This window comes from Lissotriton helveticus, chromosome 5_1 (genome assembly GCF_964261635.1).
Source record: "Lissotriton helveticus chromosome 5_1, aLisHel1.1, whole genome shotgun sequence".
NCBI lineage: Eukaryota > Metazoa > Chordata > Amphibia > Caudata > Salamandridae > Lissotriton > Lissotriton helveticus.
The window spans coordinates 1,797,928,693-1,797,945,348 of record NC_136065.1 but is presented as its reverse complement, the minus strand read 5'-3'; the positions used below and the strand labels follow the sequence as shown (position 1 = coordinate 1,797,945,348).

The 16,656-nt window shown below is 47.2% G+C and overlaps 1 protein-coding gene across 1 annotated transcript in view; it reads right to left on the bottom strand.

Annotated features, from left to right (window-relative positions):
- The window catches only part of PSMD11 (proteasome 26S subunit, non-ATPase 11), a 473,607-nt gene that overhangs the window by 30,778 nt on the left and 426,173 nt on the right, over nucleotides 1-16,656 (bottom strand). Inside the window, exon 13 of the mRNA XM_078645110.1 lies at nucleotides 2,677-2,819. Within this exon, the coding sequence (XP_078501236.1) occupies nucleotides 2,677-2,819 (143 nt within the window). The remainder of the gene's footprint in view (nucleotides 1-2,676; nucleotides 2,820-16,656) is intronic.

Here is a 16,656-nt window from a genome sequence, read left to right as displayed (position 1 = left end):
TAACAAAGGGCAAAATTCATGCAGTTTCTCCAAATAGGAAATGCAGATTTTTATGGTCCAGGCTCTCAAAAAAGCTTGCAGCGATGTGTGGATTTATAGAAGCCAGACATAAATTGCAGGAGTAGTAGTTTTTTAGGTTTCGCCTATTATCATTCGCTTGCGAATGTAATAGGCGAAAATTCAAGGGCTCGATCGACTCGTCAAACTACTGCGGTTTTTCCACAGTGCATGTGAGGGTCACGTGAGCACAAAAGCGGGTCACGTGACCACACAAGCACGCGCATCTCCCTAATCCGCCTGCCACACTTCTCCCCTCGCTCGCATTCCCGCCCCCCCCCCCCCCCCACCAGGCTCTCCCTCCCCCATCCGGCTTCCCTCCGGCCATTTGCCAGCATTGCAAGGCCATTTGCCTTTACATGGACACAAAGGCGAAACTTAGACATATATAAAATGTACTTCAAATTAAACAAAGAATCAGTTAACAACTCCTGTTTTCACCAGTACGTAATGTAGCACGCAAGACAACATGCCGGAGCGCTTTTGAAGATTCTTTCTTTCCGAAGGTTTTTTTTAGTTCCTTTGGTTTCCTCCCTTTTTTTTCCTTTCCTTCTTGCAGCCTTCGTGTGCCTTTTCCCTTTCTTCACTGCAAGCCAGCCTCTCTTCACAGTAAGTACCTAGGGACGCCGAGGACTCCCATGCATGTGAAATACAGCCGAACACATGCCCCTTGTCTGTGGCTCCCGCAGCCGCTCGCAGATGCCCCTGTATTCTAAGCCATTCTAGCACTCACGTGAAATGTTTCTGCAGCTCGACTCCCCCACCCCGTCTGTTTGGTTTCACATTTGCACGTCTCCTATGCTGCGATTACCAGTGGTTCTCAGGGCCAGCCTGACCTGACCCCGGGCGCCTGAACACCTCCTTGTGGTGGTAAACGGAATAGCCGCTGGAGTGATAATGAAAGTCGGCTTTCTCACGGCACCGTGGTCTTGAGCACGTCACAGGAGTTTATATGTTTTTATTTGTGCACTTTAATATAAGTCAAACTCGAGCCAATGGTATTGGGTGCATGAGCGCCTGTTACATTACACGAGGTCACATTCATTTTTTTAGGCACATGGAGATTAAGTGATTTGCTCAGAATAATTCTGGTGGAAAATCCTGCTCCCTATGGCGAGCTCGCGCTGCAATGTACATGGGAGTGTTTTACATCTCCAATGTATACCAAAAACATTACATCTATGTCTCATGAACACGTTGTATACAGAAACATTTTTTTATCCCTGCTGTAGGCTTTAAATCGTTTAGGTAGGACTCCAAACGGTAGATACACCCATTGGCTTTGCCAGTGATTGGAACAAGTAAACTGGATTACTATCATGAATTTAAAAAAACATGAGTATGTGTCTAAAAATCCGTCTCCCCTACTGGTTCTCGTACAGAACGTTTCAAGGGTTCGTCTAGAATTTTAACTGCATAGAAAAGACAAGCACTGGCGTTGCCAATAGGTTTCGCATTTGGAAAGTTGGAGCTATTGGTTTTGTAAATGACATTTTATATTTATATATTGTTATTGACAATGCCAATAACGATATATAAATATAAAATGTCATTTACAAAACCAATAGCTCCAACTTTCCAAATGCGAAACCTATTGGCAACGCCAGTGCTTGTTCTATTAGCATTTTAGAATAGAAACATAATGGAACACCATCGATCAAAGAAAAATAAAAAGCAATAGAATAGAAGTCCACTGCCTGAAAACGGCAAGCGTCAGTACTGCCTAAAAATAACTGTAAATAGGCATTCAGTCACTCCTGGGTGATAGGACACAAAAGGATAAGCATGCGAGTAAAGATTGCATCTAAAAATGTGTAAGTGGTCGTTTTTTTATCCCTGTAGCTGAAACAAGCAGTTCCCAACTGATTGGAATAAAAAAGCAAGATAATAGCATAACTGGACTGATGTTTGAACAATAAGACGTCCACATCAACAATTTCATATAAAACATTCATTTACAGGAACAGTTAAAGTTCTCATCATTAAAAAAACACTAGCAGAAACATGTTATGCATTTTAATAAGGTCACTGCATATTTTTAAAGTACTTAATGCACAGGGAAAAACTGCATAATAAACATTAACTGGTCCGTAGAAAACAATGTAGCAAAACTATACTACTAAAAGTCCAAGTGAAGGCTCAGATTACCGTGACTAGGGCCGCAGTACAAGTTCCCAGCTTTTGTAAGTAACACTGAATACCCATTGATATCTAGCACTAGTCACGATAATTATCCTAAAGTACCAGCCCTCAACTTATTATTAAAAAAACTTCACCATTGGTAGCAACTGCAAGATTACCACTTAATTCTGCTTAGTTCAGGACATTTACATAAATTGTCTTGAAAATTATATTGATTTTCACTACTTGAAAAACAAAATTAGAGAGTCAAATTATCAAAGCACTTAACATTTAGGTTCACAAGTCTCCTGTCCTAGATAAACATCACCGCTATAAAGCATCAAGGGCAAATTTGCCACACCTGAGGTCACATGAAAAGCAGCAAAAACATAGCAATTATCCAACAATAATACACAAGGAGCGTTGTTCTAATTTAAAACTTAGTTGGGTAGATAGCTTGAATGCCTAAAGATCTTTTTGTGCCTCAGCCTTACTCACCTATGTCAGTTTCTTGGCTTTGTTGTACAGGGAATCCACAACTTTGCTCATATTGTGTATAGTTTCAAGAGCTGCTTCATAAGTCTTATCTACTGGTGGTTCGTCAAAAATGATCAGGACTCCCTCCCCTTGGTCAAGGATACCTGGAAAAATAGAAAAGGTATCTGCTGTTACATCAGAGGGACACACATTTCAATCAATCTGGTCATATTTCAAATAATGCAGACTGACCTGTCTATATGCAAATAGTGACAAACCAGATCTAATTCTTGATACGAGTCATTTTATATACTACAACTGCTAAGCACAATAAACCGAACAATTCAAGGTGAACGCATTGAGACAACATCTAGCAATCAAGCTTGCTCAAAACTACCTTAATAACCAATACAACCAAGCATGCTTTTGAATCAATCTCGTGCCATCTTGGGGTATGGACAGGAACTGTACCAGAGTAGACAGAAGTTAAGCTATTGCACAGAATATCTACCTGGTCCAGATTTACACAACTTCACCTTCAAGGCACAGCCATAAATGGGGCAAAAGGATTAGGAGATGTGAAGTGGAAGAGAAGGGGCACGTAAGAAGCACAGAGATAACAGGCCAGCAGACCTTGTGAGCCAGGGCACAAAGCATTTAAACCATGCCTATTCTCTTTAACGCTGGGGTAGTCTGGAATGGAAGGAAACTGAGTAACAGGTGCATTATAAGGCCTCCCCACTTGGCAGGATGCTTAACCAATCTCACAATCTTGGTCACTTATCACTGCATGAAAGGTAAATACAATAGTCAGACATGAACCCCTTCCCTCCCCAACTGTCCATACCATACCATCAGATGCATGGTACAGAGGAAGAGTAAGCACAGGAGGGTGTGTTTAATCTGTGCAGGGAGTCCCATTACATCCCGCTGCACTGTAACCACACTTTCCTACAGGCAAAGGGGGGATCAAGTATTGAAAGCAAGCATCAGTCACACTTAGGCCAGCATTGCCTGAAATGCTCATTTCCTTTGAAGTTCTGAAGAGAATAAGGACAGCAAAAAAGCAGTAGTGCAAATCAGCCTTTGCATGTTGTGGGAAAGTTAGAGATGGCAACCTATGGGGAGAGTGTGAGAACGTCAGGGATTCAGAGTAATGTTATCGGCCTATTGAATCAGTATCATCCATGTCACATCTGATTATCAGCTTAGCTACCTGTTGGCCATCTCTAATCAAGTTGTCGACACGAGAACGCAGAGTATCCGGAAGAAATTGCAACATAGCCTGAAAGGTATCCCACAGAGCATGGGAAAACATTCCAGAACACAATACGTGTGTGTAGGCCTTAACGCAGAAATAGCAGAAGCTAAGATGTGTTTGCCACGTGCATCTTGACTCCGAGTCTCCATTTAATGGAGTCTCAGGTGAAGAATCCTTATCTTGAGAAGCTGTAACTGCAATAACTATCAGGATTTGTGTGGTAGGATGCCTTAGGAGACAAACTGGATCTCCTGGAGTAGGCAGATGCCTGCGAGATATAGCGCAGTCGGTCCACCAGGACCCCTGAATCAAGCTTGGTCCAAGTTTCTAATATGTCGAACAGGGCTTCACTGTAGGGAAGAACAGGCTCTTCCCCCAAACTGACCCTGGTAAAGGACATCAATTAAAGAGTCTGTGGACTTCTCTACCATAGGCAGCGACAGCTTTAACACTGCCACCACTGAACAAAGGAGAAACTGGCCTCAATAGCAAAGCTAGGTGGGGAAAGAAACACAAATGCTGGAGAGGACTCCATCCCAATAGCCTCACCAAGAGCAGATATTCAACTCTCCTCCAGCTGAGAAGGAATAGTCTCAGAGATGGGCTGTAAAAGCCCAGGGCTCCTTGCATCACCCGTTACAAGGAGACCCTCCTAAGTCTCACCCTGAGGAGGAAGTGAAAAATGCTACATTTCCCTTAATATGCTTTACCGACTCTGCACCAGATGCCAATTGAATTTGAGAAGGCGACGCTTCAATGTCGATGTCTTCGATCAGCATCGCTAACTTCAATGTCTGCGTCTGTTTATCAAGAACGGAAGGCAAAGGTGTAGGACCTGAAGGGCTGTGCACCGGCTCCATTGCGAGTCAGCAGACTGAAACAGCCCAACTGACTCGAAGGACAAATCAGTCGGTGTGTGCCGCCACTGACCTCCTCAGGGCTGGTGGGCGCTCCAGTGGAAGGTGGAGGGCCACAAATATTGTGTAGAGAGTTAAAATACTCCTTCATCTGGGCCACTGATGCCCCTGCTCCCAGAAAGACACGAGGCGGAGTTGCAACCGGCCTAACCGCTGAGAGGGAGGAGCCCTGGGAGAGTCTCCACATGGCAAAGTTGGGGGGTGCAGTGGCTTTAAACGCCTGCGCTTACCTTTGGACGTCTCTGAAGTACTACGTCCTGGAGAACGGCTCTGGGTCCTGGACCTGCCTCATGAGCGGGCCTACGTTTTGGAAGCTGGAGACTGACCTCGTGAACTGACCTAAGCATGAGAAGAACGGAGCTGCAAGGTCTCCGAGGACCGCGACAAACATGCAGCCAACAAATTCATACAGCATTCTTTGAGCGCCTTTGTTACAGTCACTGGCAGGAGTTGCAATCCTCGGAGTTGTGGTGTTCTCCCAAACACCACATACAGAATTAGTCGAGTACAGGATCCATAAGTCTTAAAGCCCAGCAAAACTAGAGAAAGGCATACCGTTCCTACCAAACTCAAAATAGGCCATAAAAAATGGCCGCTGCCTGGATTTGCGTTGCAGAAAGGAAAAGAAGGCACTGTAGTCCGCGCATCGGAGGGGACTTGTATGACCCCCACTGACGTCACAACCGGAGTCGATATCAACACAGAGTCCTAAGTCGCCATCCCCTGGCGCACAGAGGGACGCTGAAAAATTCCTGGATCCAGTCGGACTCCTGGGGAAGAGTTCAAAAGTTAAGGAATCTGCGGCTAGACGTCTATTATAGTGTGTGTTACCAGTGAAAGAAAAAAGCAAAGGTGAAATTTTAACTTGAAAGTAGAGAGGGAGACCTGCAGAAAGAGTATGACAGTTGGGGTGGGGGAACAAGTGCCAAAAGGGAGAGAAATACCTGCGAGGTCAAGGGGTGGGTACCACATATGGCAAGAGGGCTAAAAGGCGCAAATGACCTGTGGAATAATTGGAGGAGGGGAAACTGGAGGTGACCCCATGAAGAGAAGACCTGCAGGCTTAGCTAATGGAGGAAGGGAGAGGGTATTCTGAAGAGTGAAGGGAAGTGAGGAGGTGATTTCTGCAGGAAAGGGGGGCTGCAGATGTAAATTAGGGAGTCTGGCAAGAGTGATTTGGAGAGAGGAAGGGTGACCTATTGACAATGAGGTGAGTGGATGATCTAGAGTGTGTGTGGGGAGGGGTTAATATGAGTAGGCAAATGGCTATCAACAGATTAGGGAGAGAAGGCTGTACAACAGCATGAAAGATGGAGTCTAGTTACCTGGGAGATAGTGGAGAAAGTGACTGTGGGGGTTGGATATGGACAGACAACAGGCGATACAGACAAGAGGGAGTTATACGAGCTCTGTCTCTGGTCCTCTGGGGGAAAATTAGAGGGGAAACATTGGTCAGTGATGTGAAATCAGAGAGGGAAAACAGTATCAGAGAAGATGAAGAAATGAGATTAGAGGGCAGGGAGGGCTAAGATCAGAGAGGGGGAAGTATGCATGCAAGAAAAAATTACAGTAAGAGTTGAGCCTAAGCACAAGACAAACTGTCAAGAAATGTGATCTCAACCCAGAAAATAATTATTTTTAAATCACAGAAAGATGTTGTACCTTGTGAGAGGGCATGCTAACCAGTTTGCATCCGCTCCCAAATAAACAGTACCATTCACGCAATTTAGAGATAGCAGCCACAGCACCCACACACAGTGTGACGTTGGTCAAGCAATCTTAGGTGAAAAGAATCTACTTACCTGTAGTAACACTATTTCTGGTGGATACTCTAGCAAACCATAGATGACTCGTATTGTGAATATTTCACCAGGCGTAAGACCAGATGAGAAAACTCCAGAGTACTTCTGCACGCCGATAGGTGGCATCGTGCAACTTTGTATTGATGTCGGCAACTTGCTTCCCCTGCACTTGCGGTAAGAATCCCTCCAGGTGGTTCATGACCAGGGAAATGCCCTTAACTAGGGAAGCCAGCCAATTCCAGTGATGCAGGACTTCCTGACCCAAAGTAAGACTCCACTATTCTCGACCTGTAGTAGTAGAATGCGGTGGTGTTGGCTGTAAGAGCCAGTGCTGTCCTCCCTTTGATTGCTCGCAGGAAGGCCTTCAATGCCAAGAGGATAGCCAGTAACTCATGCAAACTGATGTGGAGGGGGGTTTCCGCCAGAGCCTAGGTCTCTGATCTCCACCTCTCTAGGATGTCCTTTCCAGCCCAGAAGTGGAACATCCGTAACCACATTCAGCTTTGGGGTAAGGAGGAGGTGCCTGTCACAGGCCCAATCAAAGTCTAGTAGCCACCACTGAGGATCTTTTGCAGTCTCATCCAAAATCTGGTTGGAATCCATTAGGTTCCCCTGGAATGTGCCCACTGAGACTTCAGATCCCATTGCATAGTCCACTTGTGCCATCTGGCGTGGTTGACTAGCAGGATGTAGGAGGCCAATAGTTTCGGTAGCCTCAACATCTTCCTCATAGATCCAAGATAGAGGACGAAACAATAGGATCATAGCGTGAATGTCCAGGACACTCTAACCTGCAGATAGGGCACAAAACTGCATCAAATCCAAGACGGCTCTGATGACCGGAAGAGTCTGTAAAAGAGTCAAATGTGACTGACACAATGATAGTGTACGCTGATGACAAAAGAAGGTTCACAGCCCACCAAGTTTAGTCTACAACTGTCAGGGCCAGCCCGCCTTCTACAGCCAGTCTAGGTAGGGAAAGACTGGTGCACCCAACCATCGAAAGTGCACGGTCACTTAAATCACTTTTGTGATTAACTGGGGGGTGCTAGGAAAACCAAAAGGGAGCACAGCAAATTTAAAAGTATCCTGGCCCACTGGGAACCCCCGACAATACTGGTGGACCTGCAGGAGAAGGAAATAGAAAAAAAGGCATCCAGCCGGTCCAATGCTACCATCCAGCCTCTAGGATTCAGGGCACATAAATGCTGACCCACTAAAAGCATCTTGAGGTTTTTCCTTCCACACGAAGATGTTAAGAGGGTGGAGATTTAAAACAGGAAAAAGGCTGTGTTACTTCTTTGGCACAAGGAAGTAGCAGGAGTAGCACTGTTCCTACTTATAGGGCTAGAAACCTCTGTGAGGCTCCTTTGGACAAAAGGTGTTGCAATTCCTGCTGCAAAACAGACAGGTGATTCTCCATCAACCACGCTGATGTGGGTAATATGGTGTGACAGGGTGGAAGAAGCGGGAGTGCATAGCCTTAATGAACAAATTGGAGGACCTATGAGCCTGCATGGAGGTCACACCTCCTGCATCCCGCAGGGTGGGTGTGGATCAAAAAGGACACACTAATGTGGTTTTGATGTCTTCTGGAGGGTGGGGGCTTTGTCCTGAATTCCCTGAACATTGTTCTTTGGCAGCCACTGCAACAAAAGAGCTATGAGGATTGTTAGGGTAGAAGAGGGGTCTGGTAATGGCAACTGGTGATATTAACCATTGGTATATCCCCGAAAAGGGCAGAACTTGTAGGGAAAGTGCCTAGTAGGGTCAGACAACCACAAGGAATTCTCAGTGGCATAACTTTCTTTAGAGCGTTACAGCGTCAAGTCCGCTTTAGCACTGAGGCGAGCGACCTCAAATGGCATGTTAATCAAAGAAGATCGTACATTCATTGAGAAGCCCGTAGACCTCAACTAGGTATGGCGCCGAAGCACTACACTTGTGTAAATGACCAAACACAAGCAATCTGCTGTGCCGAGGCTAAACTTAATAAGATTTGCCACATCCCAGTCGTTCTGGATGTTTTGGGCTAAAGACACCTGTAGGTCGTACGGAACTGCTACTATGATTTAGTCTAATCTAGTCTGGATACTTGTATTGCGCAACATATCACGTCCCAAGGGAGTCTCATGGCGCATGCGGACGATCCTGGGGTGGGAGGATGAGCCAGAGGATGGAACTAGCAGAAGAGCCATGTTTTCAAATTTTTGCGGAAGGTCGTATGTTCCGTTGTTGTGCGTAGGCTTAAGGGAAGTTCATTCCATAGGGATGGTGCCATGAAAGAAAAGGCACGACCACCCTTTCTGGCCGTTTGAACTCTGAGCGGCGTGAGCTGTGATTTAGTACTTGATCTCAGCTGTCGACCAGGCATTTACCATGTCAATTTCTGAGTCCAGTATTTTGGTCCTCGACCATACATGTGTTTATGAACCAGACACATGGTCTTGAAGATAGTTCTTTTGTTTACAGGGAGCCAGTGTAGGATTCTCAGGCATGGCAGTGAGGGAGATCGTCTAGGTAGGCCTAGAATCAGACGGGCGGCCGTATTTTGTACTACCTTCAATTTCCTGGTATGGCACTCATTTATAGCGAGGAGGAGTGAATTGCCATAATCTAGCCTGTTTACGATGAGGCCCTGGACCAGAGTTCTGCGTGCTTCGGTTGGTATCCATTTAAAGACCTTGCGTAGACTCCGCATAATTCCGAAACAGGTGCCCACCGTATGATTTACTTGGTCCCTCATGGACAACTAGTTGTCTATGCGGAATCCTAAATTGCGGACTGATTCCCGTGGGACGGGACACTCCCCTAATTTCCGGAGGCCACCAATCTTGGGACCCACCATCTCCTACAAAGAATGGCTGTCCGACCCCAGAGGCAGCTGGTGTTAATAGAACACAAAGCAAAGCTGGAATAGGAGAACGTGCTTGCCAAAGGTTTCCATGCACATGGATTCGCCGACAGGTGCTGTAGGAATGGCATTAGCATTTGCTCTGCTGGAGAACGCCTGTACCATCAAACTCTCCGGTGTTGGGTCAGGAAGACATATGTGCCCAGGGCTGCTCTGTGGTGACGAGCCATCTGCTTACTGACTGGGAGCCCAGAACATGTGTCTAGAGGGTTTTTGTTAAGGTTTATTTGTTGAGAGGTTCACTAGGTGCCTAGCTGGCTGCAGAACCTCCGTGATGACGTTAGTCTTTACTTCCAAGGTAGGGCGCGAAAGGTCAAATATCTTTGCAGCCCGAGGAGGAGAAGGAGGAGGAGGATAAGAACCAAAGAGCTGATGTAATGTGTGGCCCCTTCTGCATGGTAAAGGCTATGTGTTGGAGTCAGAAGTGTTACCTATTGGCAGCACTAAGGAGGGACCGGACGTAACTTGGTTGAGAGGAGGTCGGCTGGGATTAAGAAATCACTATGGGCAAACACTTTTGGGGGGCTTGAGGGGAGGGCTGCGAGCTCAGTTAAACTAGGTGAGCATTGTCTCACGGAAAACCTGGATGAGCGAAAACCAAGTCTTGCAAAGGAACAATGTAATAGCCATTACAGCCTTCTGAATCTCACTTGATGTACACGTCGTCCAAATTTCGATGCGTGTCAGATGTTCTGGGGTGTTTCAGTGGAGGAGATTTTCCATGGTATGGAGAAACCATAATGGTGGTGATAAATCCACTGGTTGGAAGTCAGAGGTAGGTAACTGTGGAGCTGCAGTACGTGCTAGATCTACAGCAGTTTGATAAGGAGAAGCAGGAGTCAGTGCTTCATGATGTAAAGGAGATACAGTGTCCAATGAGACTCCTCACTGGTGCAGCCTCTTGACTGAGACTACACATGCAGGAGAGTACTCCAAATTAGATGAATCTGTGACCCCTCTTTTCAATTAACTCACTCGGTCTACAAAAAAAGTGCAAAGATTTACTTGATGTACCTGTTGGCATCAAAAGTTGTTTTCAACGTTGTGTTGTTAAGTATCTATATTCTCAGTTCCTCTGCTGAAGATTCTCACGATATCGTATCTGCTCTCAATGGTAAGACTATTGCAGTTCAACTCATCCACAACATCACATATCAACTGGGGAGGGCAGAGATGTTCCCCATCCTACACCAAATGGGCAAAGTGCCCAACCCAATGGACCTGAAAGTGCAGGCAGTAGTGCTTGGTGAATGTACACAGTGAGGCCTATAGTTCTCTAGATCGTGTCCTCAGTACTTTGAGGTGTTGGAGAGAACCAAGGTTGGGATGCCCATTTACCATGCTCTAGAGATTTCCTCAGTTCCTCTGTACAGTCCCAACGGACCTTGCTGTCCAGGCAGTAGTGCTTCATTAATGTATGCAGTGTGGTCCATATTGCTGCCTGGAAGATGTCCAGGACAGAAACTCCACATGCTAACACAGTGGTTGCAGCCTTTGCTCTGGTGTAATAAGCACGCAAACCCTCTGAGGTCTGCTTCTAGGCCAATGTGTAGTAGATATTAATGCAGAGCACGATCTATCAGGAGATGTTTTGTTTCTGAACAGCTTTTCCTTTTTTGGCTCCGACAAATCCCATGAAGAGTTGTTTGTCCAACCATATTGGCTTTGTGCGGTCAAGATAGAATGACAACGCTCTTTATGAGCCCAGACGGTGGAGTCTCTCCTCTTCCTTAGAGGGATGAGGCGTAGTGTAAAAAGTAGGGAAAATGATGTACTGGACTACATTGAAAGGGGTGACCTTTGGCAAGAAGGATGCTAGAGTCTGAAGGGCCAGTTTGTCTCAGAAGAAAGAAGTATGGAGGTGGAGATGACAACCCCTGCAGGTCACTGAACCTTCAGGCTGATGTAATTGCCACCAGAGAAGCTGTCTTGATGGTAAGAAGCCTAAGAGGGCATGTATTAAGCAGCTCAAAGGGAGATCACATTAGAAAGGAAAGAACCAAGTGTAAGAAAGTGGCTCTGTATATACTGGACCAAAGTAAGGTACAGTGTGCACAGAGTCCACAGTCCCCAGAGGTTTGGCAGAGGCTAAAGTTAGATATAACCTTACTCTATAAAGTGGTAGCTTGGTCGAGCAGTAAGGCAGTATCAGAGGACCGTGTAAAGCATTTGTTGTACACAGTCAGCAAATGATCTCCCACACTCAAGAACTAAACTCTAGGCCAATTGTTTGGTATCAAAATATATAGTTTTATTTTAGAACCAACAAGGTATCAACATATACTTTCTCAGAAGGAGTTACTTTAGTTCAATACTTACAGTTGTTGCAATAGGCAACACAATTCCTAACAATGCAACATTGAGCTCAATGGGAATTTCTAGTTAAGTGCAATTAGTTACTTTACAGATTACTTTTCTAACCACAGGACTGGATCCTAGATTCAGTCCTGGAACATCTCCTGTAAACAGTTAAGTAAAAAGCGTTTTGGTTACAATAGTGATTTTTTAAGGAATATTATTGTATTTTAAAAGTGGACACTTGGAAACTTTTTCACATAGAATCACTAATCTTATCCTATGGGAGGGAATTCACTTAGCAGGTAAGTAATGTTATCGTTACTTTTTCTTACTCCGAGTTGGATCCTGGATCCAGCACTGGTGTATCTCCTGTAAACAATTGAAAGGATGTGTTTAAGTCATACAGGCAATTTTAAGGAATATTTGTAGTTTTTGAAAAGCGACACTTTGAAACTTTTCTGGTCAAAACCAGACAATGGATTCCTATGGAAGGAAATTCAGGTTACTGGTAAGTACGGTTAGAATTGCTTTTCAGAGTCGGTGCTGGACTAAAAGATGCAGCACTGGGTTCTCTCCTGATAACAAGTGAGTAAATCGGAATTCGTTGTTCGGCTGATTTTAGATGAATATTTTAAAGTTGCAAAACTCCACACTTGGAAGAATTTCCAAGTGAAACCAGTCAATGTTACTCTATGGAAGAAAAGTGAGTTATCGGCTTTTGGGTAAGTACTCGACTGGCAGAGTTAAGGTTCTGGGCATAGACTCAGGGGTCTCCCTAGATCAGGTAGGTACAGTTGGTACACCCTCAGCAGCACAGGGGCAGCCGGGTGCAGAGCTAGTTAGGCCCAATATTATCCCATGAGAGGCAGGGGGCCTTCGGTTGGTGGCTGCTGGCAAGCCGGTCACGCGGCTGTGGGAGCTGGGCCCCTGGTTACTTGCTCAGGGCGAATGGGGAAGTAGATTAGGACAAAGGTTGGACAAAGGTTGCACTGCCAGGGGCACTCAGGCGGCTGGGTGCAGGGGGCTTTTGAGCCGTCGGGCGCTCAATGTTATTCAATGGAGAACTTGGAAGATGAACAAAGGCTGCAGGCTCGGGGATGGAGATTTTTCAGGAGCGACCAACACTTCGAGGGATAAGTAGGGATCTTGGAGGATAGGTAGGCACCCCGGAGTTGGGCACAGGGGGCAGTGGGGCACAGGGGGCAGTGGGGCGCTGGGTGCAGGGGTGTTTTTTGACCTCGGGAAATCTTACCCTCTGCTGGTCACGGTTGGAGGGGTCCCTGGTTGTGAGGCTGCAGGCGTCTTCTGGGTTGTCGAGGACGGTCCTTGGGCACAAGATTTCAGGTCACAAGCGCCGGGGGGTCGCCCTCAGGGTGTTTGTCCACTCAGGCACAGGCCAGGCGCAGAGTGTGCTGGATTCACGGTTCCTGGCTGGCACCAGGGGTGTTGCTTTTTGAGCAGAACCACTGCTCGTGGGAGTACCAGTCTTGGTAGAGTCTCAAGGCAGTCAGGTCCTCCGGGGTTTGTGAGGTTGCTGACCACTGAAGGCACCGGAGTTTCGCAGGAGCAGGTTCAAGGATCAACAGGCTGGTAGGGCTGGGGCCAAGTCAGTTGGTGTCGTCCTCTTGTGAGCAGCTGCACAGCAGGTCTACTGGTTTCTTGATTGTTTTCAAATCGGGATCTGAGGAAGGAAGGTTCAGGGTGCCCCTAAATACTAAATTTAGGGGCGTTACAGGTAGGGTAAGGGCAGGGACCAATGGGTCCCTGTCCTGCGGTGAGTACACCCCCTATCCTGCTCCTCTCCTGTGGGAGGGGGCAGGAGCCCATCTCTGATTGAGTAGGGCTCCCCATCCTCAAGATGGCCGGTGCGCGCAGCTGTGCTTTACCTCGCCTCTCCCATCTGAGGGGTGGAGTTGGTACAGTTTACAGAGTTCAGAGAGTACCCCCAAAAATGTACGGAGCTCAATGTAAACCCAAAGTGCTCTATCAGTAGTAGTGTGGACGAGCAACCTTAAGGCTAACACAGAGGATGTGGAAGACATTTATTGAACACACATTGACCAGTAACTGACACGACTCAAAAAAGAGATCCACACCAATTTTAGAAAAAAAAGGTTTGTCTGAGTTTTATTTTAAGACTAAGGTCTTTGCAAAAAGGTAAGTATGTTTTTCAGGAAAAATGCTATAGTCTTTCAAAAGTAAACAGTGCAATTTTCCAACAGTTCAATGTTATCCTATGGAGGAAAACATCAATGCGGTTTCACAGGAAAGTACCCAACTTACAGTTCCAATTTTCAGGGGTTAAGATCAGCAGAGAGCAAGGTTCAGGTAAGCGCAAAGTCTGCACGACCAGTGGGACAGCGGTGGCCTGGTGCAGAGGTCAAATTCAGAGAAAGGTCCAATGTTTTTAAATGGAGGCTGGGAGTGCTCGAAGCCACACTGCTTGCAGGTAAGTACATCTGTTGCAAATCTTTTTGGCGTTAGAGCAAGTACGGGGGGCACTCCAGGCAGCAGAAAGCACAAGTTACTTACCTTCGGTAACGATATATCTGTAAGAAACAGTAGTTAGTATTAGATTCCTTACCTTAGAATATCCCCAGGCGTCAGACTGGATACGGAAAGTTTTCGTCAGCAGTACTCCTGCGCGTCGGTAGGCGTCGTCCATGGCCGTCGTCGGCGTCGTTGGCGCCGTGATGACGTTGGAGTACTTAGACGTGGCCCTCGTGCGCTGACGTCAGTTCTTATACACTGCTTTTCCGTGCCAGAAACGCAGAGCCATGATAAAAACCAACACTGGTGCCATGAAACTAGGGCCCTCAAAGGGATGACCTTAACCCTAGATATCGGTTCGCAGAACGGGGAGGGTGGGGGCAGCGGTAAGGAATCTAATACTAACTACTATTTCTTACAGATATATCGCTACCAAAGGCAAGTAATTTGTGCATCTGAAAGAAACAGGTTAGTATTAGATGATTCCTTACCTTAGAATAGATACCCCAGCAATACCAACCCCAGTGGTGGATCTGCGGACCAATAATCACACCAGAAAGTTCTGGAGAACGTAACGGCCGAAAAAGCCATCTCCCCGGACTTGGCTGTCCAGGCAGTAGTGTCTAGCAAATGTGTGCAGCGAGGCCCACGTAGCTGCCTGACAGATGTCCTGCAAGGGGACTCCCCAGCCCAGGGCCGTAGTAGCCGCAGTGGCCCGAGGGGAATGGGCCCTCAGCCCAACAGGCGGCTCCTTTTTAGCCAAAGGGTAGCATGCCTTGATGCACAACACAACCCATTGAGAGATGGTCCGTTTGTGCACCGCCGTCCCTTCTTAGAGCTCATGTAACCAACAAATTTTGGTCATCCACCCGGAACTGGCGTGTGCGATCAAGGTAGAAGGAGAGCGCACGTTTTGGGTCCAGACGGTGGAGCCTCTCTTCCTCTTTCAAGGGATGTGGAGGCGGAAAGAAGGTGGGCAAGGTGATGGACTGCCCGATGTGGAAGGTTGTGACTACCTTGGGCAGGAAAGAGGGATGCGTTCTCAACACAACCTTGTCCGGATGGACAGAAAGGAAAGGAGGCTTAGAAGAAAGAGCCTGGAGCTCACTCACTCTCCTGGCAGAGGTGATGGCAACCAGGAATGCAGTCTTAAGAGTAAGACGACGAAGAGGGCAATTGTGAAGTGGCTCGAAAGGAGCGCACATCAAATAAGTAAGAACAAGGTTCAAGTCCCACTGAGGCATCACAAAAGGAACAGGAGGAAACATAAGTGATGCCCTTCAAGAACCTATTTACAACTGGGGACTTGAAAAGAGAGGGCTGATCAGGTAGCCTTAAAAAGGCGGAAATGGCAGAGAGGTAGCCCTTGATAGTGCCCAGAGCACTGCTGGGCAAGAGGAAGAAGAAAGAGGAGAACCTCAGAAAGAGGGGCAGAAAGTGGATCCACAGCCTTTGCTGTGCACCTTGCCACAAATTTGTTCCTCCTGCAGGCGTGTACCGATTTTGTGGAGGGACGCCTGGCTGCCAGAATCACATCGCAGACTTCAGGAGGCAAGTCAAATGGCCTCAACTGTCGCCGTTCAATCTCCACACATGGAGGTGGAGACTGGAAAGGTTCGGGTGGAGGACAGTCCCCTGCTGCTGCGACAGAAGGTCCTCCTGAAGAGGCAGACGAATAGGGGGGATCGACTGACATGCTGGGTAGCTCGGGACACCAGTATCTTCGTGCCCAGTCCGGAGCCACAAGGATGTCTTGGGCCCGGTCACGCCTGATCTTCAGCACTCTGGGCAGAAGTGGTATAGGCGGAAAGGCGTACAACAGACCGCAGCTCCACTCGCGACGAAAAGCGTCTCAGAGCGAGTGCCGCCTTGGAAATTTCAACGCGTAGAACTGACGGCATTGTGCGTTCTCTTCTGTGGCGAATAGATCTAACCAAGGCTCTCCCCACTGCTGAAAGAGGCCTTGCGCCACGTCAGAGTTCAGACGCCATTTGTGATCCATCATGCACCGACGGCTGAGTTCGTCCGCTCTGGCGTTCAGGGAACCTGCCAGGTGTTGAACCACCAGGGACACGCCCTGAAGTTCCAGCCAGAGATGCAGAGCCTCCTGGCATAGGGAACACGACACCACCCTGCCCTGTTTGTTGCAGTACCACATGGCGGTGGTGTTGTCCGTGAACACCTGCACTACATTCCCCGGACAGAGGGGGGTGTATGCTTTCAGCGCAAGCCGGATCGCCCGCAGCTCCAGAAGGTTGATGTGGAGCCGGGACTCCGCCGGAGACCAGAGGCCTCTGATCTCCGCCTCTCCCATGTGGC